The sequence below is a fragment of the Penicillium daleae genome (assembly GCF_028827525.1).
Source record: "Penicillium daleae strain IBT 16125 chromosome Unknown utg000009l_segment0_segment0, whole genome shotgun sequence".
NCBI lineage: Eukaryota > Fungi > Ascomycota > Eurotiomycetes > Eurotiales > Aspergillaceae > Penicillium > Penicillium daleae.
Window position 1 is genome coordinate 2,471,858 of NW_026623157.1, and position 26,828 is coordinate 2,498,685.

Consider the following 26,828-nt stretch of genomic DNA (forward strand, 5'->3'; position numbering starts at 1 on the left):
TATGACTAAACTATTCCTATCGGGTTCGTTTCCAGATTTGGCCTCCGATGGCGGATTCGGGCATGCCGTCTTTAGATCTTTGTCCTTCTTTCCCCATTTTGGTTGCCATACCCGTTTAGACCATAGAGGATGTAGTAATTCTCGCGCGCATGGTTCCTCCTTCCACATTCACACACTTATCTGTACAATTTCACGAGGTTTTATCAGCTCACCATGTCTAATATGCCTTCAAGCAACGAAAACTTCACCACTAAAGGTGTTCTCACGGACGAGGAAATCACATGGCTCGAGAAAATGTCAATAATTGAGCCAGTCTCATTTGAATCAAAACACACTGGTGTCTGCACTGTCACACCAGACCGTCTTCAGACGAAGCCATGGCTACTACAGCATGCCCCAGATCCAACCGAAGACAATGACATCGACGCAGGAAAGCCATACCAAGTCAATATCCTGCTGGCAAAAGAGAGTATTTCCGTCCTCGAGTTCCTTGGCTTCAAACTAGTCGCTGCGAGAGAGCTCTGGTCAGGTTTCACTCGCCAAACGTCCTCACCAAAGCCAGTCGACTTCATGGACTACGTCTATGAACACATCAGTCTTCTCCAGACACCCACGTTTAGGACAATGGATGTGGAAAAAGCCCTGCTGCTAATGGGTCTTGAGAGAGACTTTGAACATACCTTGTTTGATCTTAGATTTTCTGTTCAAGCCAAATCGAAGGGTCTTTACGCCAAGGTGAAGCATATTTTCGGGGACAGGTATGCTCGGATTTGTTGGTATCATAAAGCACTAAAAGAGCAAGCTGGTTGGTATCATCGTGCACTCATGTCTGACGTTATAAAGCACTATGCTTGTTGATTTGCATTAAGACAACAGATTCAGGTGCAATCTATACCTATTCTTGCTATCCCTAGCTAAGTGTTTTCTACCTGAAAACCCCGCATTTTGCCTCTTCTCCCATATTCAGGAGTGATACAAAAGAGAGAAACTCTTTGATAAGAACACATCCACTATCTTTTTTTGCAGCTAAAATAACCCATCTGTGGAGCTCATTGATGGAAGTTTGACTCTAACACTCTTTTTTGAGTCCATCTTTTTCATTAAGTTTTAGTGAGCCACGATCCAGTAGACCCCGACCCTAGGAATGCCTACGTAGCCGTTCATGCTAAAATTGGGAATCAGATATGTAGTTTTAATCAAGCTGTCCACGTCATTCTTTGTCCTTGACCACAAGCCTTACAAAATACCTTTCACTCGTAGGCATCTAATTGTAAAATAATAATCGGTTTGTTCTCCTGGTGAAACCCGTTTATCATCAAGGCCATCAAATAATGCAATACGAACGCACGCGCGAATCTCGGTTCCCCCAGGAACTGATAGAGGAGCTTCAAGAAGCTCAAGCAGATGCTGTTGAAGAAACTGTGCATTCACAGGACAACGAGCCTCATGTTTTCGTTCTCGTCCACGAGAAGCAGAGGCAGCGTGATGAATCAGAATTCATAATCGAAGGCGTCTTCTCCATACTTTCCTCGGCCAATGATCAGACGATGAATATATTCAAGACACAATATCCTGACTATCCCCGGTCCTGTTTCTATGCGCAGGGTACTTGGCAGTTGATTGGAGAGAACTCGGTCGGCTGGTACGTCTCTAGGAATGGAACATTGTCATTGGAGATCCATGATCATCGGGGGAATACTCATCGAATTTATGCCGAGAAGCATTACATTGAGTGAGATTGAGGAAGAGAGAGAGGGGCCTTGTCTAATAATTCATTCATTGGAGTCGCTTAGTGGTTGCTACACCAGCGGTCTTGCTGGACCTATATGGTTTGGGGACTGCGCATCGGCAGTATGCAGTGCCAGGGACTAACCACAATCATGCCCAACTTAGTACTCTTACATAAAAAAAGAATTAAAACTGGGGAACACACCTACTAAGATAATTGGGTCTCAATCATGAGCAAGCGTCAGGAGGCCATTCGGCTGCTCCTGTACACGAGCAGTTCACGACTTTGAATTGAGAGAACGGAGATCAAATACATAGCTTCCGAGAGATCTGTTTTAGATGTTTTCTGAGCTGTCTTTCTAGATACCTATTACAGGCATGAGTGGCTTAGGTGACTTGAAGCTCCATTGTCAGTTCAGCCTTATGAAATGCCGCTAGAATGTAGCCTCGGCCAAGTGTAGCATTGTCCAAGACAATTGATCACTGCAACAAATACGATTAGGACAATTTAAAAGACACAGATGTACAAAAAACATCGATATCTTCTATTCTAGTACAATGGCCGATTTGAACCGAGGAGTTGCCTGCTAATTAAGGCGGACCTTACCAACTGGTGGACTTCCGCTATCAGCACATTCGCATATCAAAAATGGTCACGAGTGACGCCGCACACCCCTCTCTTCCTCTTCGCCTTGACAGTATCTCGCTTCGCACCAAACGCAAACGTATTTTTCTTCAACAATCTCCTGACTACGCCAAACTTGGCCCCCTACCACTCCCTGTCCTGGTTGTGTACCCTCTCGGAGTATCGCCTTGGTTCAAATCCACGACCACCCCCTCCTCACCGACCCCGACTCCGCCTTGAGCCTCGCCACAAAGTGGCTTATTGCTGCTTCTCCTCACTCAACCTCATTTTCCCGTCTTTCGCTCCCTCCTCCCCTCTACCCTTATCTCTTCGATTATTCCTCCTACCGTCCGAATCTCGCACCTTGGACACCGATATCGCCATTCGCATTTGCGCTCTACGATTTTTACCCCCGTGTGGACCAATGAGAGGACCCTGAACTCCTGTGGATAAAGATCGCACACACCATTCCCAGACCAGGCCGTCATGGCGCGACGGTACGAGATCGATGAGCTGCTATGGCTACGCTCATCGCCTCTTGTCGCAAAACCTCCTGGCCTACCCCCGATTGAAGAATGGATGTATGTTACCAGCTCCCACCAGCCTCGGCCACTCCGCATCCCCATAGCGAAGACTGACCTTATCACTCATCTCTACAGGCCTCAACCTGACCCAACGACCCAGACCAAGCAACGAAACCCGCGTGATCCTAATAACCCATCTGAGACGACTACAAACAGAAGGCCCAGCTTCTTCGAAGCTCGTCATATTTCCCGTGGTTCCAATTCAGGTATGCCTTCCTCTCGGGTCCTTCGCCTAACCGAGCATTGGCCAGTAGCGGCAATCGATCTTGCTAACATCCTTTGTGAAATGGTACAGAAGACATCATTCTTGGCCCCCGAAAACTGCCTTTGCGTCATCACGAATTGGTGGGGTCGGTAAAGGATCGTTCGACCTGACGGACCGGTCTGTGCGACCAGGCGACTCGGATGAGAAGAGTGACCGCTTCAACTTCAGAGACAAATTTTTCAAAGATAAGGACGCTCCGGAGAGAGAATTGGAACGCCGAGACGGGAAGCCTGCTGGTCTAAACGGCCGACGCGGGGAAAGGGAGGACTGGAATGCTGGTCGTCCTCGTCGTGGGCTCGGACCGGATGAGCAGGACCGCAAGCCGCGTCGCAACGGTGAATTCGACCGATGGGAGAATAGAGAAAATGCCCGAGACCCAAACAATGATCGAGGAATTCGGGAACGCGATGGCCGCCCCACAGTGAAAAAGGATGGCCAGCCGGGACGAGCCAAACTCGAAGGGAGCTGGTTCCGTGATGAAAACACCCATGAGGGTGCTGATGCTGAAGACGATAAAGCACAGATTCGCAACCGAGAGTGGCGTCGTGACCGACACGGCGCAGACCGTGACTGGACTCGCGGTGCCAAACTCGAGCAAGAGCCCGAGTGGTTGGATAGCAACGACCGAGATGAGCCACGACGTGCACATACGCAGGAAGACTTTGAACGCTGGAAGGAGAGGATGAAGGCTGGATCTGGTGCTGGTCAGCAGGCTCCAGCGCAAGAAGAGAAGAGAGAGCTAGCCGCAGAATCTCATATTACTGCTCAGCAGCCAGAGTCCCACCCCACCGATGGGGAGATTTTCAGCAACTCTGGTGCTCAATTTTTGCCAGTTTCCTCGATGGAGCGCTTCTTTGGTATGCTGGGAGATACGAACCCCCCCGTTCCTGAAATCAGCTCACCGATTGCCGCTGAACAAACTCCCAAGAAAGACCCTCTTGGCGCTGGCATGAGCGCAAAACCTGGCAAATCATCTCGTTTTGCTGGTTTGTTCAGCCCGCCACCAGAGAGTCCTGCGAGGGAGACTGAGCCTCAAGGACCCTCTATGGCCGCACTCTTTGGTGGAGGTAGCCCGGTCAACCCACATGATGCCGACCAGGAAGGTTTCCAGCGTATTCTGAAGATGCTGGGAGGCGGAGGCAATCGATCCAACAATGGCACTCCTAACCAAGGTGAGCCGCTTCATCATTCGCGCCCACCCCCGATGGCGCACTCAGAGCAGCAGCCACGTCCTGTTGCCAACATGTCGTCTCCGAGAGATTCGCTCTCGCATTCTGATTACATGAGCCCTCGTGAGCACCCTATGGCTCAAGTGGTTGGCAAGGAACCCCAGACTGGCGAGAGAGAGCATCTGCTTCGGTTGATGCAGCAAGTCCGCGTTGGACCTCCCTCTGGCCTATCATCCCAGCAGTCACCACCAAATGCAGGCGTGCCTCCTCCCCCTGGCCTGATGCCAGAAATGATGCCTCGTCCTCCTCCTGGACTTGGTGCTCAAAAGACTCCAACCTTCCTCGATGACCCCGCCATTGCGAATATGCAGCGACCAGACAGCGAACAGCTCCGTCGGCGAGCCCCCAACGTCCCCCCGCCCGTGGGGTACTTCGATGAGGTTCCCTTCCCACCTCAGGGTGGCCAAGGCCCTATGACTCCTGGGGGTTCCCGTCCTCTTCAGGGCATGAACCAGCCTCCCATGCCACTCCAGCGGCCTCCAGGACTGGAGCATATGCCACCCCCAGGCTGGGCCGGTCAACATCCTCCTCCCCAGGGTAATGGGCCCAACCCCATGGGCCCGCCTCCTGGCATCCCAGCACCTAACCGTGGCTTCCCGCCAGGTATGATGCCGATGCCCCCTCGCGGTCCCCTACCCGGCATGATGCCACCGCCAGGATACATGGGTGGCCCTCCTCCCCCCGGTTTCCCTCCCATGCCCCCAAACCCGGAGGCCATGATGGGAGTTGGCCCCGGCGGTCAAGGTCCTTTTGGTCCCGGTGGCCCTGGTCCACAAGGTCCACCTCCCTCGTCTCGACACCTCTTGGAGATGTTCGGCCAGCCCAATGGTGGTGACGGGCGAGGTGGCATGGTCGGCCCTGGTCAATTTAGGTAGACCAAGTATGGTACGATGACCTTCGATGTCTGCATTTAATCCACCCTTCTTTTTCTCTTGCTGCTAAATGAAGTATGTGACAATTTGGGCAAATGTATGGTGGACAGCATGCGGCACGAGATTTTCGTTTGTTTCAGCCCGGCCTGGTTACACAGCAACGTTGCATCCTATCGAGAGATCAAAGTATATCTTTTCTTTATTTCTTCCTTTTTGATGTATTTGCTGATGCCAATTTTCGGTACTATGATGCCCCTGCTTGACGCTGCGTTTGATAACCCCCAGCTCTGGCTCGTTCTGTGTTTTCCTTTTCGTTGCATCCCACAATTTCTGTGGCAATTGACTCTTTTGTCATTCTCCGATACTCTTTGTCCTTGAAGGGAGATGATGTTGCTGTGTATCTAGTGCTGGCTGTGAACAAGTACATTGACGGAGACGAAGTGATATGGTTGATAGATCAGGTGATGGATCAATTGCGAATCTAAGATTCGGAGGAGTCCAAGTGTCTCTGAGATATCGGTAGACTCTCGCTCTCATTGTAGATGGCTGAACAGATACAATCTATCCATTACTTGATTCAGAATTAGTGATATCAGTATCCATTAGCTACAGATCCCGCAGTGGAGTTATATGTGTAGAAGGTTTGACGCTATATCCGGAATCCTCGAATATAATATTGATCTTGATCGCTGTATCACTCCCCTTGATTTGTCAGGCGTTGCGTTTGCGTTTGTTAAACAAAATCCGGTGTCTGAAGACCCTATGAACCGACTCCCCCTTCGAGCATTATGACTTACCTTTTCACTTTAGGCCGCCTTTCAAGATATACTGCACTTTTAAAGGACTGAGGTCAGCAGCATGGTCTGGAGACGTTTTCTTATGAGACAGGGAGAGACACGGATACACTTAACTGGAGTACAGTGGTGTTCCATAAGCTTGCAACACCCGAAAAGGTTCAAAACCACCTCATCAGCTATACTTTAAAAGGCAAGTTGAACAAAGATGCCGGGAATATCTAGAGAGAGGGTCCAAAAGACATTCAGAAAGATCTATTAAAAATAAAAAATCGAGGCATATATAGATGGCCTTTTTTCTTGGTCCCTGTATTTCACAGATATGGAAAATTTCCCTCTATCCTTTGTAGAATAGAAACAACTGATCGGAAGAGAATGCTACTAGTGCCAAGTTTTGCGGGGCGTACTGCCATTAACGACGATGTAAGTTATTTCTAATGTATTGCATTATATTATGTTTACTAACGTGAATTGCTTAATCGAGAGCATATCTAATACCCTTAGCCTTTAATGAGGCTACCCCTAGGGTTTCCTCATCAAACGATATATAGGCGCCTAAAGAATTGACTAGGGTTATAAGCCATTTACGCTTACTTAACAATGTTCGCCGAAATAACCTTTCACATAGTCTCCGGGTATAGCTACATATAAGCAAACACGGGGGAATGGAAACGTCTACTTAAGAAGCCATAGTCTATATCAACGAATGTTTAATATAAGCTGTCTAATAACAATGGGAAATGATGGGATAGCACTCAGATTTTTGTTCAAAGTAAGGTTTATAGTCCTCACAGGGTCTTCAACCCGTGGTATATCAACTACCCCCAAAACGAACAGTCTCATGGTAAGACCTAACCTTAGAGCCAAAATACTGCTGAATCTTATCGTAGATACTGCCTATCCCTATGACTTCTAAGATGCATCGCGATAAGGCAGTAGGTATTATTGTCCACGGCCCTATAGTCAACAAACATTTCGGATGGCGCGTCTTCTCACCTCACTTACCATCAACAAACCTCCCCCTCTACCCTTTCTTCTGAAGGATTTTTTTAAAAATTTCATCCGAACATAGCAGTCCGATATCTCGATATCGGAAATGGAGCAAAGCCAGGAGCCAAGAGACAACGACGCTTACCGGGTAAGTACTATGCTATGATTGTGATATCTCAGTGTTCGGAGTCTGATATTGAAGAAAAACGCAGAACAGTATCATCCGGGAGTCGTCCTCGTCGAGTCCGGAACTGGGACTCGCGAGATTTCGTTATGGGCGCCTGCCCCGCCGCCGGTCATGGAGATTCCGGATTCCCTCGAGACATCCCATGACCTTGCGATCCATGACGATGGCATCTCGTCGTGGACAGATTGCTGCCGCGCCTTCAGGCCCATCCTTGCCGCGTGCTCGGCCACGGCGTCGCTCGACCATTGTCGAGCCGTCTCAGCGTAAGTGTATAAGTATCAACATCCTTTCCTGTCACTAGACGGTGACAGTTTCACGTCATGGTTAATGTTCATCCTGATGCACGGCACCTGTCTAAGGACCGCCATGCATGAAGGATAAAGCCAGGCAGACTATCAGAGAAGTAGCTGACAGAAAGGCAGAGCCTGCGCGAGAGCCTTTCCTGGGTAACCCAGTTACCCCACATCGCCGTGCGGGCCGGGCATTCTTCCCCAGCAGCCCGGAGAGACGGCACTTCGAGATCCTCGAAGACGGCGAGGACCAAGAGTCGCCCCAGGTTCGCACTCCAATTTCCTGGCCAGAATCGGATGAGAACAAGGAGAACGAGTATGGCCCAGATCACGAACCTCCGATGGTACCTCTCCCCAATCGCAACCCTGTGGACTGGTCAATCCTTGAAGTCGGTCCCCGCGATGTCTTCGGTCTCCCCGTCGACTTCATGCGCCGCGTCCCACTGGCCGATGTCACCACCAGGAACATCGACACTGACACCGACACTGCCGCCACCCCCAGTGTTGAGACTACACCTGCTCCAACTACGGCTCAAGCCATGATGCAGGAGGATGAGGAGATGGACCAGGACTGGGACGAATCAGCCTCCGATATCATGCTTCGGGAGCTCCTGGATCTTGGGTACTTCGACCGGGCCGCTGTGAACGGTACGCCCGAGGACCGGGATATTCCCATGCAGGGAGGACGCATCCAGGCACCGGCAAACATCTTCCTCCAAGCGCCCCATGACACATACAACCAGCGTCATGAGAACCGTCGTGCGCGTTAATCGTTGACTGTTGACCGAGCGGAGAGAATGAGAATGCGGAGGAGGGTTGTGCGAGATCAGGTGATTTGGTTGCGGGTGGATTTTCAATTTTGTGGATTTGCGTTTTGAATCTGTGATATTCCTATGATGAATATCGGTTATGCTTTATGCTTTTATTTTAACGACTAATGTGTGTATGATTATCATGATCAAATCAAAATCCACCCGATTTTCACTGTAATGAAATGTCTCCATTCAGCTATGCTGGTTTGATCGTGCAGGGTTGCATCCTAAGGAAAGACCAAAGCCCTGGAACGCGACACCCAATCGGGCAAAACAAAGTTGCGATCCTTCCTCCACCAGTGTGTTATACTCCATATTTCATTTCCGAGCCGTAATGCTGCTAAATAGTTTGGTCAGTATGGTGTGGCGATCATTCGGAAAATGGCATGAGCTGTTTAGGCGGTCATCTCGCTAGGCTTCTCCTCTGATGGCTGGATATCCATCTGCTTCTCTGGGTTGTCTTCCTTCTTGCTGGATCGCTTGATCTCCTCGGACTTGTCTTCAGTCTTGTGCTCAGCACTGCACTTAGTGTTGTCCTCGGTCTTGTGCTCATATGCGGTCGCAATTTTAGTCTTAACCGGATCAGAAGCTTGACTGCCAGCTTCTTTGTAGACCTCATGGTCCGCGGGAAGACTAGCAGCAGCAACCATTTCCCTCAAAACCTTCTGAACGATATCGCGGTTTTTGGAGATCACCCTCTCAATGCTTGAAGCCTGAGCTCGATATTTGCTGTATCGCCAATTGACGGTCCGGGCTGTGCGTAGGACTCGTTTGCCATCTGTGGAGTCGAGAAGCTCCTGGCTTTCAAGGATATTTAGGTGCCAGGTATTCAAGGCTTGGATTTGCATCCAAGGTCCTCGAGGTCATTCTGTTGGAGAAGAATGTCGCCCATGCTGAGAGAAAAGGCTGCTTCGGCAGTGGTCTTGTTCTTTCTTTTCATGCCCGTCATGTTGTTGTCTCAATGTCTCGTCAGAGGTGTTGCCAAGTGTTGAAGGCAGGGCTATCGATGGTGGAAATGAAAAAATGATGAGAGATGAAGAACGAGCGAGTATAGTTCATCAGAAAGATCGGTTGAGGTTCTGTCACGTTGGTATCGAGTTCGTCACTCACAGCTGATTCTCGGCGTGTCCAGTAGGAAGCAGGAAGCTGCAGTGGGAGAATAGGTTAGGCAATTAGTCTTAGAGGTGTCTCCAAGCGCCTTCATACAACTAATGACTCTTCTCTCCGGGATTCACTCACAAGTTGTGGATTCGGCCGACTCCCAGAATCAGGCCATCACTTTGAAAGGTAGAGAGGGTGTGAGCGGGCAGGCTGTTTTGGTAAGAACGACGTATATGAGCTGGTTCCTTGGAAAGTCAATCAAAGTTCAAGGATATCGTAGCCTGCCAATCTGTAAGAAAAAGGAGCCAGAGATATCATTGCTGGAATTCAGGTAGATCATGGGGTATCAACGCCCACAAGTCACTTGCAGTTCTACTCTCTCCATACACATCTCTCCTCGACCATTCTCTCTTCGTGCTTTCCCCAGAAGTCTTCCATGAGACTTCTACCAACTCATCTCATCAACCCAATCCCCAAGTCCCTTTACTCGTCCTCATTCAAACTTCGTTTTCTCTCATCTCCACCAACTCCAGACTCCATCGAGTTATTCACTTAATCTTTTATCCTCTCATCCCCTTCCTCTATCCCTCCCGAACCCTTCCTCATATATCGCTCCCAACTATCCTTTCCTGCTCTGGAACATCAGCACTCTCATTACTCTCCATCGTCATCTCTTCTTCGTCCTCTTTTCAAACCCTATTCAGCCCTACTCTTCCTCCCCATCTACCTCTCCAGCCCCTCTTCCCAATTTTCATCCTACCCAAACCCTCCTTCATCAACAGTCCTCACCTTCATCTGTCCCTCGCCCTATACCACAATTACGATACTCAGTTTCTTCCTCTATCATATACCCTCTATTATCTTTTCCTCTTCGACAATCTTATCGAATCTTCATCTCTCTACTTTACGACACATCAAACCCCATTGAGCTCAATTGCAATATCCTTCAAACTTCACTACTCATATCAGAGTTCCCACAATGGATGATGATACTGGAGACACAATGGTCTCTCCAGTAAAGGAGGAATTCGGAACTACGACTGCTTCGAACCCCGAAAGTTCAACCTTGCCGGATTACCCAGGGCCTCCACGACAGGGTAGAGAAGGGCTTCGACGTGCGATTGACGACCTCACGGCCGCTGAGATGGGGGGAGACTCTAATCAACACTCTCAAAGCAAAGCATCCTCATCTGGTGATGAGGGACGTTCCCTCAATATCTCGCATTGGACAGACGATGGAATTGACACCCCATATTCCATTCTTCATGAGCCATCGACTCACGGTAAACCTGACAAGGGGAAGGCGAAGGCAACTGAGAATGACTGGGAAGAGAAAGAATACATCCCTCGCGAAGAGCAGAGTGACAATGCGTAAGTTTTATGTGCTTGCAGAATACGACATCTTATCCTAATCATGTATTGTCAGGTTCTCCCAGGAAAAAGAGCCGTCCAGTCACTTGGAAATCGATGACAAGATTTTCGTGGGAATGGTCAAGGGAGAAGAAGACGACTTGCATCCAAAGGGTCGGTATAGTCGCTTGGCGAGTAGCGAGAATTCGCCCGAGGGAGATGATGAAGCGCTTTTCGTTGGAGAAGCCGATTTTCCCAAGTATTTATCCCCAAGTCACCAACTGCCCGAGGCATCAGGATCAAAAGATCCCAAGTCAAGCCAAATGCCAAAGAAGAGACTAGTGCCTTCTGAGAAAGAGAAGACCGCGTCCATGGCATTAGGTCTTCAGCGATTACTTGGAAAGGATCAAACTGGTACTCAACCTACCACAGATGAACCAAAGGGCAGCGCAAACCAACGAAGCTCACGACAAAAAACACATCGGCTCTCGAACAAAGAGTTGGAGAGTATTTGGACATCAAGCAGCATTATTCTCAATGCTAATGCAAATGCGGCAATGCCTGAGCTCCCGACCTCCGCAAAAAAAGACAAGTCCAAGGCTCTGACCGAGATAATTGATATAATGACAGATTTAACACCAACGGAAAAAGCTGCTGCTAAATCTGACCGACAGCGGATTTTGGAAGCGACCCGGAAATTTGACCATCAACCCTCGAGCGATGGTGCTGGTGGCTGGAAGGTCAAGGGTTTGAACACCAGTCTAAGTCACCACCAGGTAAGTGAAACCATTTCTAACCCAACAGTCAGCCGTTATCTAACATCGTAATAGGTTCTAGCTGTTGGTTGGATGGTATGGTGCACTTTAAATCCTCAGAGATATCATTTAATAATTCAATTTTTAGCGTGAGCGAGAGAAATCATCTACCGAACCCGTTGGGGGACTGCTGTGCGACGTGATGGGTTTCGGAAAAACGGTGACAGCTCTCTCAACCATCTTGGACGGCAGACGTTTGGACAAATATGATGAGAAGGCCCCTACCCTGATTGTCGTTCCGTCAGGAATGATCGGCCATTGGTTAGTATACTTTGATTACAACCAAGCTCACCCTGCTATGAAATGGGCTCATGGAAATACGCAGGGCGGATCAAATCAACAGGTTTTTCGACACCGATATATTTGGAACCGTCCAGGAGTACAGGAGCAACTCAAGGATGAGTGATCAAAACAATATCAAGTCAATGGAAAAAAATGACGTGGTGTAAGGCCCTCCTTGAATCCTTCGCGACTCAAAATAGTTAAAATTGATCCTAATTTGTGCGACAGGCTTGCCTCGTATGAACATGTGCGACGGTCTTACCCTTCACCGAAAGCACCGATAGGGCTATCCAAGGAGGATATAACGCGATGGTGGAAGGACTTTTTCATGAAGAACGTGGGGGTCCTACATCGAATGAAATGGCAACGTATCATCCTTGATGGTAAGTTTTATTCACATTTATTCCTGGGCAGGTTACTGAGATTTACTTAGAGGGCCATGTCATCAAGAATCCGGCCTCCGCCACATCCATGGCAATCCGAGGCCTGATCGGAACTCATAAGTGGGTTGTGACTGGAACTCCTCTGCACAAGTACGTCCAAAATCCCGGCAGACTGAGCTTTTCTAACGTTCTTAGCTGCATCGAGGAACTGTACCCATATTTCAACTTCATTGGGGTTCCACATTGTACCACTGCGGATGACTTCAAGCACATATACTGTGATGTAAGAGACTGACCACTCCTTACCTCCTGCGCATCTTCTCCCGCGGACCTTCTGATCATTTCGTTGCATGCAGGGGGAGGGAAGCTCAAGGAGCAAACTCGTGGAGACACTCAAGTCGATCCTTCACCGAAAAACACATGAAAGCAGGCTCCTCTCTCGACCTATAATCAAGTTGCCAGGGGTTGTTTGCAAAGAAGAGACTGTTGAACTTTGCGAAGCTGAAAAGATCCTGTACAGGAAGATCGTGCTGATCTTTCTCCAGAAGGTCAATGGTGCGTGAATTGTTGTAATTACCCCATATTCTGATCCATGCTAAAAATAACTCGCAGATAACTGTGGACCACGACTAAAGGCGCGACAATGGCAGTGCATCTTGACCATGTTTTTGAAGCTTCGCATGTTTACCAGCCATCTTCTCACGGCTCAGGATGTGGTCCAGTATGCCCTTCATGGCAACACCGTTGCTACCTTAAGGCGTTTGATTGAGGAGCAAGATACTACGGACAATAATCCATCTGCACAAATCGCAAAAATACTTCTCTCTGCCCAGGGTGATTCTTCGGTTCCTACTGCAGAGAGCACTCTGTCCGAAGATGATATCTCTCCACCGCAACCTGAGGGGGACAGAGACAAACTGATCAGAGAGTTCCGGGAATTCATGGATCAGCTCCACAACGAGGAAAGCTGGCAAGATTGCAAGGAGAGACATAACTGCCCTCTTTGTGGAGAGATCCCCGAACAAGCAATCATCACATCCTGCAAACATCTATATTGCGCAGAATGTTTCGATCAACTTCCCGACGAACAGGGATTACTGGGAAAGGAGAATCGACTGTGCACCAAATGCCCAACGCCGATACTAGAAGCCGCCTATTACGGTGTCTTCGATAGAGTTCATCCAGTGGGGTACGAATCTTCCGTGTCAACTGGCTCGTCCGTCCCAGGCAAGAGGAAACGATACGACAAAGCCGAGAGTTCACAAAAATCTCCCAAGCCAAACAAAGCTTCAAAGAGAGTGCGGACATCCTCAATGTTCGGAAAGTCTCGATCTCAACCAGAAGATGGCGAAGATGAGGATGTATTTAACGTGGAATTCGTTCCGGAGGACTGGATTCCAGCCATCGGGCAGAAGACTCCTAGCGCCAAATTCACGAAAGTCCGCGAGATACTGATGAAATGGATCGAAGAAGACAAAAAAAACAAGATCCTCATCTTCACTCAATTCTTGGACACAGTCCGGTTGCTGAAGTCAATGTGTGAGCAGAACGGCTGGAGGTCTACCACTGTGAGTACTGAAATCAATCCCCAACGCTTACAAGGTCACTAACAACACATACCAAGTTGACCGGAAAGATGCCTCCTATCTCACGCGACAAAAGCATCGAAAGATTCCGGGATAACTCGGAAATCAAAGTCATGATCTCTTCGCTGAAGACGGGTGGCGTCGGACTGGACCTTTCCGCGGCTAACAAGTGCATCCTCCTAGACCTGTGGTGGAATGAAGCTCTGCAGGAGCAGATAAGTCTATTATTTTCATACATACGTCAACCTACCAGCTAACAAATACCAGGCTTATGGTCGCGTGTATAGAAAGGGCCAGCAACGGGATGTTGAGATCGTCAAAATTGTCGCAGAGGGTACCATCGATGACGAGAAAATGCTTCTACTACAGAAGGAAAAGACCGAGAACATCTCAACTGTAATTAGTCACCCCGTGCTGCACAGCCGAGCTGGTGTCGAAGACATTCTGGGGACCTTTGGTAAGGTCACTCATGTGGAGGGAGGTGGTCTCCGGGTCGACATTGATGACAGTGAAGAATGATCGATGCTATATCAACGGTGGAAATGCATGAGAAGGAAAATATGGTATTCGTCGTGGGGGGCAGGTTCCAAATTGCGTTTTTTCTGGGTTTGATATTTATCGGCGTGGAGGATGCATCATGGCGCAGATCTGAGATGGTTTTTCTGATTTTTTTTTTTCACATGGAGAGGAGGATCTAAATACGGTCTATAGCTTGGATTAGTTTGGTTCGAAAGGGGCCGTTCTCGAGCATCGTGCTTTCATGGAAGCACTCGTGATGCCGTCAAAGCTGGACACTGGGGCAGAATCATTTAGTGATATTTACGGTGCATTTCAGGAGGAGATTTCACAAATCCAACAGTTTGTGCTTCAGTATGTGAATGATACAGTGATTCTCGAAATTGCCTTGACCAGTACACACCGAGACTCTCTTTCTCTGACCCACTGCCAAGACCTTAGCGCAGATATTTTATTGAGCCGCCAGCGTTAAATTGAGGGGCGTAGTAAAATGCGCCCTGTAATAGTACGTTACGACAACGAAAAGTCCGTGGAATTTCATGGAATCTTATCGTGGATCAGAGCAAATTGACAGGAGTATTTATCTGCACGATATGCACCTGCTTTACTGCTCGTACGAGTTTAGCCATTATTCAGCACTGCCTGATCTCCCTTCAACCTGCCTTCAGCGATCCGCTTGAAAAGAGATCAGGGGAAAAATACATATGACTGCTTCACCCTTGCTTTCTCTGCAGTGACCCCACGTAGCCACCATAATTACTACATTAGGTTCTTTATCGAGAATTTATAATATCAATGTGGTCATCTTCTCCAGTCCTATCAGAAATGTGCACTATCTACCCGCGATTTTTGAACTTTCTGGCCAATCTCTCCATAGCCCGTCGAGCTATACTGCTGTTTAAATGTACAGCCTGACTACCCGGCAATCCTGCGTGATTAATCTTTTCTAGTTCTACCTGCTTCCCCTGATCGGAGTAGAGACTCCCAAGGTTGTCGACTGCATTGAGAGTGGATGTATGTTGTTGACCTAGGGCCTTTTCCTTCCCTGCGAGTGCTCGCTGGTACAGCTCCTCTGCCTCCTTCAGCTTCCCCTGATCTTCATAGAGATTCCCAAGGCTGTTGACTGTACTGACAGCGAAGGAATGATCTGGACCTAGGGCCTTCTCGAACCCTTCCAGTGCTCGCCGGTACATCTCCTCTGCCTCCTTCAGCTTCCCCTGGTCCTTATAGAGATTCCCAAGGTTGTCAATTGTATTGAGAGTAGAGGTATGGTCTGGACCTAGGGCCTTCTCGAACCCTTCTAGTGCTCGCTGGTACATCTTCTCTGCCTCCTTTAGCTTCCCCTGATTGGAGTAGAGAATCCCAAGGTTGCCGACTGTTTTGAGAGTGGAGGTATAGTCTGGACCTAGGGCCTTCTCCTTCCCTGCTAGTGCTCGCTGGTACATCTCCTCAGCCTCCTTTAGCTTCCCCTGATCTCTATAGAGATTCCCAAGGTTGTTGACTGTTTTGAGAGTGGAAGTATGATCTGGACCTAGGGCCTTCTCGTACCCTGCCATTGCTCGCTGGTATATCTCCTCTGCCTCCTTCAGCTTCCCCTGATTGGAATAGAGAAGACCAAGGTTGCCGACTGTATTGAGAGTGGAGGTATGGTCTGGACCTAGGCCCTTCTCCTTCCCTGCCAGTGCTCGCTGGTACATCTCCTCTGCCTCCTTCAGCTTCCCCTGATCGGAGTAGAGATCCCCTAAGTAATAATATGCTTCCCATACTGCAAAACTATCACCTGACAAACTCTCACGACGTACATAATTTGCGTGTGGGATTAGCCGCTGTTGAAGCTCGCAATAATTTATTTCACGTGAGCTAGGGACAGTGAAACCAACAGATATCAGTGCGAGTTCATTAAGCTGAGTCGCATTCACGTTTTGGTCTGTGTTGACAAGGTGGATACACCAGTCTTGTACCACTGGGTGCATCGTATAGCCTCCTCCTTGTTTCTTTGCTTCAAGAAGAGAAAATCCAATGAGATTCTTGACAGCGATTTTAAATGAAATGCCGCTTGATGTGGCCCTTTCGAGCCAAGCTGGGACATAAGAGCTTTGGCAGCCACTTTTGACCAATTCATACCAGATATCTCGATTGTCAAAGCGAGCAAGTAGCAGGAGCAGCTCTGCTGCGTTCGGGTCCCGTTTCTGGATCTCACGATATGAGATCATCCATGTTTGTAGCATGTTGCCTTGGTGGTACTGTCGTCCCGGATTCGATTGACGCTGTAGCTCCGACCAATATTCATGGTAATAGAGTAAGTACTCGGCGATATTAGTTCCAGTTTCACGCATGAAGGCCCCAGCGATGACAATTGCCAATGGCAGCCTATCTAGACGATTGGCAAGGGTAACGGTATCTATTTAGATTAGTACTGCTAACAAAATTAATGTATTGAATGTTATAGCACCTTTATCACTCTCAAACTCTATAGTCGTGTTCCTTACTGAAAGACCGTAGCTTTGCAAGAGTAGTTGGATGGCATCTTCATAACCGAGTTTGTTAACTGAAAACGACTTCCCTAACTCAGCCAACCTTTGAAGTCGAGAAGTGATGAGAATGGAGCCATGATCGGCTGTAGGGAAGAATTCTCTAATATCATATGAATCTCCATCAGCACCATTAACGGGAGAGTATTGGTCGATGTTGTCAAATATGATTAGCCAGCGTGTGTTTCCCTCTACTGCTAGCCACCGTAACACATCTTTAGCTCGATGTTCCACCTCTTCGTTATTGACTGGCCCACTATTCTGAGACTGTCTTGGTAACTAGGGGAAGACAGAGCTTAAAGAATGCAAGAGCGTGCCTCGATCCTTACCACCGATCCAAAAAATGGCAGTGAAATCATGTTTGTGGTCTCGTGCGAAGCGAATCGCTAGCTACGTCTTTCCTATTCCCCCAAGCCCATGAAGGATCGCAACTTTTCGTGGCCGAGGATTTATCGGCTGCAAATACTGCCATAGCTGGTCTAGCTCATTTTGCCGTCCCAGAAAATTTTCAATCACTGGTATAGTTTTAGGGTTGAATTGGATGTTAAAGCGGTGAACTAGATATAAATGACTAATTAGAAATGATTTCGAATCAAACAAGGAGTCCTATGAGTTTGGACGTAAGAGCACAATACCAGAGTCTACTAGAGTGTCTCGTGCTGTTCGGATACTCTGAATTTGATCGATTGGGACCACTAAGAGAAGCTCCTTCGCATAGGCTGCTGCCACTGCTGCCGCATATCCTTGCCATTCCTCATTCTTGTGAGAGTCGGCGTAGTCACAAATTCCCCGAATGACCAGACATAGAAAGTCATTCATGAGTCCGGCAGCTTCCATCTCCACGCAGTATACCCCTAAGTCGCGGGCTAGCTGATCTCGCCGCCTACCATCTTTCACTACCTGATTTGCGGATCCGACGAGTCCGTAGTGAATCACTGGTTCTTGGTGCTCTCGTGGGGTCCGTGGAACCAGTTTAGATCGATCGCAATCTATACAGTCAGATGTGAAATGATCATACTCTGCTTGGAATAGACAATCCTCTTGCTTTGGTCGCGCAAATTGTGCAACTTTGTGGGGCGCCATTTTAGCTTTTATATTGGAAACAAATTCGACAACCCGGCTATCTTCCGTGAGGTGATGTGCTTGGAGAGCCGTGAGAGCGGTCAACAGAACCTTCGGTGGCCGATTCAACATCCCGGCACGCTGGAATTGACCACCACTTAATGCTTTACCCAGGTCATATTGGATCACGCCTCCAGAAGTATCCGTCGGCTGGCTCACGACAATATCTCCTAGTCGAATATTGGGATTACTGCTTGGTACTCCGCCACCGATCCCGACCAATAGACCAAACCGGATGGAGTGGAAACTAGAGAGCAACTGCATCGCGACCGTTGCGGATGACACATTACCATATGCGCCACTCGGCAAACTAGCAATCACGATGTTGTGTTCCCCGATATTTCCCAGAATATATGTATTTTGATCGGTCCGCGGGCAAGGTAAACTCGGGTGTATTTTATCCAACATCAACTTCGCAGCTGCCATCTCCCGGGGCAGGGCGCATATCCACCCGACCGTGTAATCATCATAGGAGAGGGGAGATCTGACTTGCATAATGGACTGTGTACTGTAAAGATCGGTCTTCGTGATGGAATGTCTCGTTTATGAATTTGGAGGGAAATATGAGAGCAATAAAGATGTTACAGAGAGTAGGTCGTAGAGAAGGTGCCAAAGCTCTTCAGTGAGGGGTAGGGAGCGAGGCAAAGAGGCGAGGTGGACACAGACCTAGGCGCTAGGTGGTCTTCCCCACATGATTTTGCAGAGATCCACCTTCAGTTTTCACAGAATTCCGCGGACTTTCTTTTCGTACGCATGGTGTAAACTTACAGTATGTGACCATACACGGCGCACTTTACTGCGCCCCTCAGTTTTAATGTGTGATGCTCAATATATCATCTGCGCTAAGGGCTTAGTAGTGGGTCTAGAAAATAGTTATGAAGTGTGTATTGGTCAAAAGTACATGAATAGGCAAACGTCCATTCCAAATCCAAAAATCCTTGATCAACGCCTTCAATGGAAAGAGTTTCGGGTATCATGATAATGCAGAACAAATTACAAAGCCGGTCATCGCAACAGATCATGAGGCAGTGATGGCTGACGAGGAGGCAAGGTCTTTCGTGAAGGTGTGGGTGTCGTTGTCTACCTCGCTGAAGGTCCTGGGAACCTTGGAATCGGCGTTGGTATCATCCGCAGGTAGTGCAGTCCGATCAGGTGTTGAAACGCTTGTTGCACGAGATGTGGCGGACTCGGCATCTGTTATCGTGGAAGTAGTCGACATGTCCTCAGACATGGTGTAATTGGACACCGATTCGCTGACCTCGGACCGGACTGATTCAGCTTTTGTGGTTTCATTCAAGGGAGAGGAGATCTTAATATCGACTGCCTCGTAGAATAACATGAAAGCGCCCCCTTGTGACATGACATGGCCCTCGCTGACCATCTGCACGTCATCGTCACTCAGTCGATACCAACGCTCTGGCTTCTCTTTGTCTCCCTCTGCTTGGAGGACCTCGTCTGGAACCGTCGCGGGGAAGACGGATGTTGGATATCTGCGGTAGCAGATATAATGACCGTTCTCGTGACGGCCATAGTGCGTAATGATGGCACGAAGTTCGTACTGTCTGCTAGGCATACGGATTACCTCGCCAGGGCCGGGGAGCATCGACTCTGATGGATCGATAACCCACCGCTCGGATGTCCCTTCAGACTGATTGGCAGCCCGAGTACCAAGACACCAGTCATTAATATCAAGTGTTTTGGGAAATTTGACTGCTGCATAGTTCTTCTTCAACATTCCGGTCCTCTCATCAAACAGGCTGCGATTGATGTGGACAACCAGGCATTGGGGTGCCCGGGCGATCACAGCCTGACGAGATTTCGTTGTAGTCATTCGATTCTTGGAGGGTATGTGGCATTTATTTGCCAGGGTCTTCTCAACGAAATCGTCTTCTTCAAGGGCGGTTTGTACGGCCTCAAGACGTGCCTGCGCGGATGTCTTTACAGCATCCGAAAGGCTTGGCGGCTGGAGCTGATCGGCTTCGTCTTCATCGGACATACTCCCGAGAAGGTTCTTCAGCTGATCTCGGGCTCGTAGCAAAGTACATTTAGCACATTCCACGCCCTCGATAGGCTCCAGTTTCATATACTGATCCAAACATTCACGAATGTCGTATTCATGCTTAGCTCCGAGAGGAACAGTGAGGCAGTTGAACGGAATGAGCGATAGCCCTTCCGTCCATCCACATTTCATGCACCCCACCCGCTGAGCCAGTAGGCCTTCGAGGGGGTTACGAAAGGAAGCTTTCTCGATCGTGGAGACGACATGTTCAGCTGACGTTGTATCCAAGTAGACTTCTTTTAGGATGTTTTCTTCCGGTCCGGCCATCTTCAAGCCCATATTCCTTGTTTCCCCCCGCGACGCGCGTTGAATTTCGACGTCGATCTGATCCACCAACTTGGAGAAGTACTCCTGCGCATCTTGCTGTTGCCAGCTACTCATTGACTTTAGGTCTGAGGGGATCCAAAGTTTATGTCCATGATTTGGTGCACTGTTAAGAAGGTCGATGATGTCTTTGAGTGCCTCGTGTGTCGAGAATGAGCTCTTCTCGCCCAGAAGATCGACATTGCGACCCAAAAATGCCGAAAGCGACTTCAGCGATGCCAGGCCCTGGATGATACTATTCTGGTAGCAGGAATTATCCCAGTTACCAAGACCTGGTGGGATGGTGTCTTTGTTGTTACCCAGGAGAGCGCTACCGATCCCAGAAAGGGATCGCGATCGAGGGAAGAACGGGAAAGAGTTGTTGTCCAAACCCAGTATCCGTTGCATAGAATCGCTCTTGGCTTGAAAGGACAATCCCGAGGGACTCGAGGGGGAAGAGTCGGACGGCGACATGCGGGAATCCAATGCGACGAGGATCGGGGACGGAGTAAGATAGACCAACACGTTCCAGAGCGACTGTATAAGCGAGACCGGAGCGAGACCGAAGTGATCCAGAAGTAAGTAAGCGCAGATAAGGGCGATAACGGTGTATGCTAGTTCTTGGTGGTTTTGCAGCGCCGTGGAGGCTGTCGCATCGTGGCTACTCGGGCTTGCGTAATGATGAATGGGGCCGCTCGAGAAGATGTCAGCTCCCTGTCTATGAGCATTCATGGCGGAATGAGAGATCAGGCGAGCCGCAGGCAGCAGGAGGTTGACCTGTGTCGCATGGGCGAGATGGGTAGGTCTCGTGGAATCGTGGGAAACGCAGTTTGAGGAAAGGAAAGTGGAGCAAGAGCACTGAGCCTCCGGAAAGTATACACTTGAGGAGGACGAGTGTGAAACATTAATAATTTACGCGCCGAAGCTGCGCTTTGGGCTCCCCGCGCCCGCCGCAAAATTTTTATCGATAGCAGAATGCATCTGCACACAACTGCCATCTCATCCATCTCTTCTCACAAAACATTCCACAATGGCTAAGAATAAGCGTGAGTTCGAAGCATATTTTGCTCGGTTTTTTTTGTTGAATCACCCAAGCTAATTTCTCTTAGCAAAGACCAATAATACTCGTGCCGGCCGGCGGGGCGCCTCGCCAAGTCTCGACTTGGACAAGTCCTTGACCTCTTTACCTCGAGCCCAGTCTCCAACTGTCCAGCGGCCCTCCCTCCTAGTTGACCGCGCAACTGCCGGAATCCAGAAGAAGAAGAAGGATGGCAAGAGAATGTCAAAAGCTCAGCGTTTGAGACAGCAGAAGGGCATGGAAAGGGCCGAAGCAGTCTTGGACCAGCTGGAAATTAAAAAAGCCAAGAGTTTCAACCGGGCTAAGACCATAAAAGAACGAAGTGTATGCGATCATTTGCCTATGAACTGTGCGTCTAATCGTGGTATTGAACATATACTAACAAACCTCCTCTTCCTCCAGGCTGATTGGACAGAGATGAACAAGAAAACAACAGCATTCGCCGCTCTTCAACAAAACGAGGACGAAGAAGAAGAAGAAGATGGCGATGAGGATGTCAATGACGACGCCATGGCCACCGAACAACTTGAACCCAGTCATCCCATGATGGCAAGCGTTTTCGCCCCTAACCCCACGAAAGTGGTGTCCAACTCCAGCGCAGCCAACTCGGCCCCCGCAGATGAGTACGACGAAATCACTTGAACGCACCAACACTTCACAAAAAGACCAACCCATTTGGGAAGACTATTTCTTCGGCCTGAGCTGGTTGATCATGCGCTCGATTTCAGTGCTTGCAGGACCGGACGCTTTAGTCCGGAGGAGCTCGAGGGCGTTCAAGTCCTTGGCCTTATACGCCTCTTCGCCTGCCTTGACAATCATGCCGCACTTGACCCACATTTCTATCCGGTCGGCGCCAGGAATATGCGTGCACTTCGGGACGAAAATCGAGGCAAGCTTTGTGTTTCCGGCGCCAAGGATCTCGTTATAGAAAGGCTATACCCGCTCGCGTCAGCGTGCACCAAAAATAAATAAGAATTTTCCAATCTTACCTCCCATCCAATTGGAGACTTCTTGACTTTGCCAATCTCTTCCAACTCTCCCCAGTCGCGTTTCGCTACCAACGCGCGGAGTCTTAGCCACCAGAATGCCTTTTCGGGCATCTTGAATTCGCTCTGCAGCTTCTGTGCTCTTTTACCGTAGCCAGCTCGGACCAACCTGTAGATAGTCTCATTCAAGCTGAGGCCAAAGTATTCACCATGATCAGCGAGATCTTTATCCAGGGACTCTTGGGCTTTGAGAAGCTGGGAGGCTTCAGAGACTAGTTTCTGTTGCAACATCACGTTGGGGTCCTTGGAATCTGATAGTAACCTGGCTGCCTGATGGAGTTTGTCGGTTTTGCGCTGCGGGTCTGTCTCTCGCAGTGCTTCGCATAAAAGGACGTTGGATCCTTCCATTGGCCGGTCGTCTTGGTAGTAAAGATCCTTAAGTAGCTCGGTATCCTCTCCCCGAGCTGCCGTCTCGACCAATGCTGATGCCATTGGGCGAGTGTTGATCATTCTGAAGAAGCTTGCGAGAGGAAGTTTGCTCTTCAGGTGGAGCAGAACGTAATTGACCAGATCATCATCACCACTCTCGATTGCCTTGTCGAGAGCAAGTTCATCCTCTTCCATATTCAACAGGAGAGGGACTTGTTTACCTGCCCGCGGCTCGTGGTTCAGTAGTTGCGTGGCCAAGTGTGATCGACCTTCATCATAAGCCGTCTGGGCAATAACCTCGAAGGAAATCCCGGGCTTCCCTTCTAGCCGTTGAACAATCAATTTGCACACAGCTTCATCATCGACCGTCGAGACCCGGACCTTCTGGCTAGCCCAGTGGACATAAATTCGGTCTGCGGGGATTTGAAGATACTCAGAGACCCGAATGGCAAGAAGATATTGGTGTCGGCTGATGAGCCGTTCAATGAGACCTTCTGGGGTCAAACGGAGGTACTGCTCAAATGATATTGGCAGACCGATCTGGTAATCTCTAGCGGCTGTGAGAACTCTTAGTTTCTCAGTCATCTCAACAAATTCATCGCTGTTGTACAGCTCAAGGACCGATTTGCCAAAGGACGCCGCTTTCAAAAGCCGCTTCTGCCAGTAAGCATCGAATTCATGGCCTGCAGCCTTGATACAGGCATCGACAGCGGCAGGGAGACTTGAGCGAATACGCTGAATGTTCTCGTCGGCTTTGGGCGACTTCTTCTCCAATTGCTCCACAGAATCAAGAAGCACTGAAGCGGGCGATGAGGACCCCAACCGGAAAATCTCTGCCGTTACATCTGCAACCTATCAGTAGAGTTTCGTGGACGGAATAAGGCGTATCTCACCGGAAACCTTGTGCAAGAACTCGCAGGTATCATTAGTGAGGAGGCGCACACCGTCAAATTCAGGGATGACATGCACCCGGCCGTCATAGTAATACCTAATTTCAAAAAGACGATTAATAACTGATCATGGTGTGTGAGGCGTATTGCTTACTTTGAAGCCGCCCCGTTAGGCCCAACAAGATGGATCTCGTCCTCCCACGCAAGAACAACGGCATCATCACCACACCAGCTCACACAACTGGGCGCAACACGAGATTTCGAGTCATATTCGCTGAGTTTGTTCTGGAAGTCGTTGCTGACAACCCACAACTTTCCTTCCCCGGTAAACAGTGCCACAAAGCGACCGGTGGGTGACACGGTGACGTGTTTGAATGGGCCATCTTGCAAGATCTTGTCTTCAGCTTCAGTAGAATCGACCAAGTACACGGTCTTATCCACCGCAAGAAGAACCTCCACAGAGCGTGAAAGCGTATGAGCTGGAGGAATCAATGACCAGGACGAAACTTCACCTTCAGGGCATGGTGCTAGTAGCCTCGGTCGGGGCTCGTCGTACTTGGAAACAGCAATCAACTGATTGTTAGATAGGAGCGCCACAAGGCCCGAGGCCCAGAATTGGCATGCTCTCACGCCGTATTCCTCTGCGCCCTGGATATTGTCAGTTCAACATAGTCATATAACACTATATTCAGTATCGCCTTACATTTCCCAAGGAAAATGAGGTGAATTCACCGTCGAGGCCAAAGTAACGGCGGACAGTGCCATCCTCCGACACCACTAGGAGCTCTTCTTTGTCGGACCAGCCGAGCCCACGAATAGTAGCTTGCTCCCACTACCATGCAATTAGTTCGTACATTCAAAATTTCAATTCCTGAGACGATAGACAAACATTAATGCGGTTGATCTGCTTCCCTGAGCAGGAATAAATGTCGATACTGGAGCGGGAGGCCTGGCTGTCCCGCAACTGAAATGGTTTGCTCTCGTCACGATAAAGCGCTGCACAAAGCTTCAGCGAGAGTATCGTCTCGTGATTAAAACTGGGACATACCTATGGCTCCTCCGTAGGGGGCACCCGCGACGATGTAGTTCTCTAGTTCAACGTCTTCATCGAAGACGGCATCATACACGCGGATTTTGCGGTAGAAGCTGTCGCCAACCTTCTCCCAGTTGGCGAGAGGGTTTGACGGCGCCATCTCTAGGCAGTGTTTGTCATAGAAGAGGGCCCTGGATAGATCATCAACCCATGCCCCGTTGTTGTTACGGTGGTTGGGTGTTGGCTGGCGAAGCTCCGCGGCTCCCACGGGGAAACTGCGCTAGTCCTATTGAGGTATCTTGCTGCCATGAAACTCAGGCCGCAGATCTGCATCTCATGCCCGCCCCATGCCCCTCGAACTGAGTGGCGCCATCCGACTTCGCCGGAAGGACCTCGATAGGGACTCGGTGGCCCATGGAGCTTCAGAATGGATGAGACGAGATTAGAGGAATTCGTGCGACAACTGTCTGATCTTGAAGTCGCACTATTCCTCTCTCTGGTGGCGCGAGAACATTGCCTCATTGAGACCAGTGGTGACCTTGTTGACGACCTCGCCAGAGAACTAGCTTTGGTATCAACTGCTTACTAACTCTTGACAAACCCCTAACTCGGGCTAATGGTTATAGATCTGCTCACACACCTTTGATCTCTCGTATTCTATCCTTGATTGTTCAACAGGGACCTCCATTGAGGACTTCTATGATGAGATCATTACCGCAGATGCCCGCAAGGGACTGGGGCGGCCGTCATACTTCAGATTAAAGACTGGATCTGTACGTGTTCGTTCCCTTATTATCTACGTCTTATCATGGGCTAACCAAAGAAGTCGAGCAACCTTTCCACGTACATGACACCACGGGAGCGTGATCAAAGCAGATCCCCAGGTCCAAGAAGCACCGCCGATGAAATCAACGTGGTTAACATTGTTATTGCCAAGAACTTCAATTTTGTCGATGATGATATTCAAGTGCAAGCTCTACAGGTTAGTCTTTTAGCAATGATAATAACACGGGGCTAATAATGTTCACAGTTAATGCAAACCCGAAGGTTGGCCACGGAGCCAGGAATGTTAAACGCACCCACAGATTTCCTTTTCATACCACTGGTGGTGCGGGAGACTGATCAACTCAATCCACCACTGAATACTCATTTGGTGGGATTTTCTCGCTTCCTCACTTTTATCGTCGCTAATCTTTGCAGAATGAGCATCTTCTTGTCTCTCATTTCTACAGCTGGGTAGATGGCTTCGTTTATCTCGAGGAGGACGAATGGCTATCTGATAGTCAGATGTCGGCTTCATCAGTAATTCACAAGCCAAAGCATCAACAGAAAAAAACTGCCAAAGTCGATGAACTGGTGAGTGCATCCTCCCCTTTGGAATATCTCGAATTGAACTCAGGCTGAACCTTGTTTCACAAATCTACAGATGATGGAAAAGCTACGGGAAGCTAGCGAATCCGTCACTACAGGCACAGAAGTAGTCCGGTACATGCAAGACATCGTTGTCTTTTTACGTCTGAGCCGCGCTGTGGGTGGTGGTATATCCGCCAAGGCGAACTTCCAACTCGCACGGTTTGCAGAGTCAGTCGAGATCATTTGCTGTTCATTTCTCTCAAGGACTTGGCTAATGGATACCGCCCAACAGATTCCTGGCACCTTTACATGGCGTCGATTACCTTACACCTTCGATCGTGGCTCTCGCCGCGAGGAAAGTGTTCCGACACCGCATCGTTGTCACAGCTCCTGGCCAGGATCGGAGTTTACAGTACGGGAGTGATTTGGTGGCTGTTTCCCATGTCTTGTCGGACGTCACTCCGGACTCGATTCTGGATGGCGTCTTGGAGCTGGAGCCTCCCATTTGATGAATAGCCCGCGTAACTTTCTCATCCAATCAATGTTGCGCACGGCACATGATCTAGGTCTTTGTATTAGCCCAAGTCAGGATTTAATATACTCAATTGACAAGTTGAAGCTGTTTTTACTTGATA

The 26,828-nt window shown here is 49.1% G+C and overlaps 11 protein-coding genes across 11 annotated transcripts; 7 read left to right on the forward strand and 4 right to left on the reverse strand.

Moving 5' to 3' along the window:
- Positions 1–213: 213 nt before the first annotated feature.
- N7458_012045 (uncharacterized protein) lies at positions 214–858 on the forward strand (the record flags this gene model as incomplete). Its single annotated transcript, XM_056915427.1, has 1 exon — positions 214–858. The coding sequence occupies one exon, from the start codon at positions 214–216 to the stop codon at positions 856–858; it is 645 nt and encodes a 214-aa protein (XP_056760181.1).
- Positions 859–1,331: 473 nt separating this feature from the next.
- On the forward strand, positions 1,332–1,736 carry N7458_012046 (uncharacterized protein; the record flags this gene model as incomplete). The annotated part of the gene is made up of 1 exon (XM_056915428.1): positions 1,332–1,736. The coding sequence occupies one exon, from the start codon at positions 1,332–1,334 to the stop codon at positions 1,734–1,736; it is 405 nt and encodes a 134-aa protein (XP_056760182.1).
- A 1,103-nt stretch (positions 1,737–2,839) lies between these two features.
- On the forward strand, positions 2,840–5,306 carry N7458_012047 (uncharacterized protein; the record flags this gene model as incomplete). Its single annotated transcript, XM_056915429.1, has 3 exons — positions 2,840–2,934; positions 3,013–3,143; positions 3,298–5,306. 3 exons carry the CDS (start codon positions 2,840–2,842, stop codon positions 5,304–5,306), a joined length of 2,235 nt encoding a protein of 744 aa, XP_056760183.1.
- A 2,338-nt stretch (positions 5,307–7,644) lies between these two features.
- On the forward strand, positions 7,645–8,334 carry N7458_012048 (uncharacterized protein; the record flags this gene model as incomplete). Its single annotated transcript, XM_056915430.1, has 1 exon — positions 7,645–8,334. One exon carries the CDS (start codon positions 7,645–7,647, stop codon positions 8,332–8,334), a length of 690 nt encoding a protein of 229 aa, XP_056760184.1.
- A 437-nt stretch (positions 8,335–8,771) lies between these two features.
- N7458_012049 (uncharacterized protein) lies at positions 8,772–9,224 on the reverse strand (the record flags this gene model as incomplete). Its single annotated transcript, XM_056915431.1, has 1 exon — positions 8,772–9,224. The coding sequence occupies one exon, from the start codon at positions 9,222–9,224 to the stop codon at positions 8,772–8,774; it is 453 nt and encodes a 150-aa protein (XP_056760185.1).
- A 1,232-nt stretch (positions 9,225–10,456) lies between these two features.
- On the forward strand, positions 10,457–14,412 carry N7458_012050 (putative SNF2 family helicase; the record flags this gene model as incomplete). Its single annotated transcript, XM_056915432.1, has 12 exons — positions 10,457–10,848; positions 10,904–11,603; positions 11,658–11,678; positions 11,731–11,903; positions 11,968–12,087; positions 12,153–12,307; positions 12,358–12,457; positions 12,503–12,590; positions 12,664–12,862; positions 12,920–13,875; positions 13,932–14,062; positions 14,181–14,412. 12 exons carry the CDS (start codon positions 10,457–10,459, stop codon positions 14,410–14,412), a joined length of 3,267 nt encoding a protein of 1,088 aa, XP_056760186.1.
- An 833-nt stretch (positions 14,413–15,245) lies between these two features.
- Positions 15,246–17,020, reverse strand: N7458_012051 (uncharacterized protein; the record flags this gene model as incomplete). The annotated part of the gene is made up of 2 exons (XM_056915433.1): positions 15,246–16,810; positions 16,987–17,020. 2 exons carry the CDS (start codon positions 17,018–17,020, stop codon positions 15,246–15,248), a joined length of 1,599 nt encoding a protein of 532 aa, XP_056760187.1.
- A 2,060-nt stretch (positions 17,021–19,080) lies between these two features.
- On the reverse strand, positions 19,081–21,156 carry N7458_012052 (ubiquitin-specific protease UBP1; the record flags this gene model as incomplete). Its single annotated transcript, XM_056915434.1, has 1 exon — positions 19,081–21,156. One exon carries the CDS (start codon positions 21,154–21,156, stop codon positions 19,081–19,083), a length of 2,076 nt encoding a protein of 691 aa, XP_056760188.1.
- A 298-nt stretch (positions 21,157–21,454) lies between these two features.
- Positions 21,455–22,144, forward strand: N7458_012053 (Alb1 domain-containing protein; the record flags this gene model as incomplete). The annotated part of the gene is made up of 2 exons (XM_056915435.1): positions 21,455–21,470; positions 21,534–22,144. The coding sequence occupies 2 exons, from the start codon at positions 21,455–21,457 to the stop codon at positions 22,142–22,144; spliced, it is 627 nt and encodes a 208-aa protein (XP_056760189.1).
- A 42-nt stretch (positions 22,145–22,186) lies between these two features.
- Positions 22,187–25,000, reverse strand: vp16 (tethering complex subunit VPS16; the record flags this gene model as incomplete). Its single annotated transcript, XM_056915436.1, has 7 exons — positions 22,187–22,435; positions 22,492–23,762; positions 23,811–23,905; positions 23,962–24,455; positions 24,511–24,639; positions 24,697–24,803; positions 24,856–25,000. 7 exons carry the CDS (start codon positions 24,998–25,000, stop codon positions 22,187–22,189), a joined length of 2,490 nt encoding a protein of 829 aa, XP_056760190.1.
- Positions 25,001–25,267: 267 nt separating this feature from the next.
- Positions 25,268–26,702, forward strand: N7458_012055 (uncharacterized protein; the record flags this gene model as incomplete). The annotated part of the gene is made up of 7 exons (XM_056915437.1): positions 25,268–25,411; positions 25,467–25,613; positions 25,667–25,822; positions 25,871–25,993; positions 26,041–26,196; positions 26,267–26,421; positions 26,486–26,702. The coding sequence occupies 7 exons, from the start codon at positions 25,268–25,270 to the stop codon at positions 26,700–26,702; spliced, it is 1,098 nt and encodes a 365-aa protein (XP_056760191.1).
- Between the last annotated feature and the right edge of the window lie 126 nt (positions 26,703–26,828).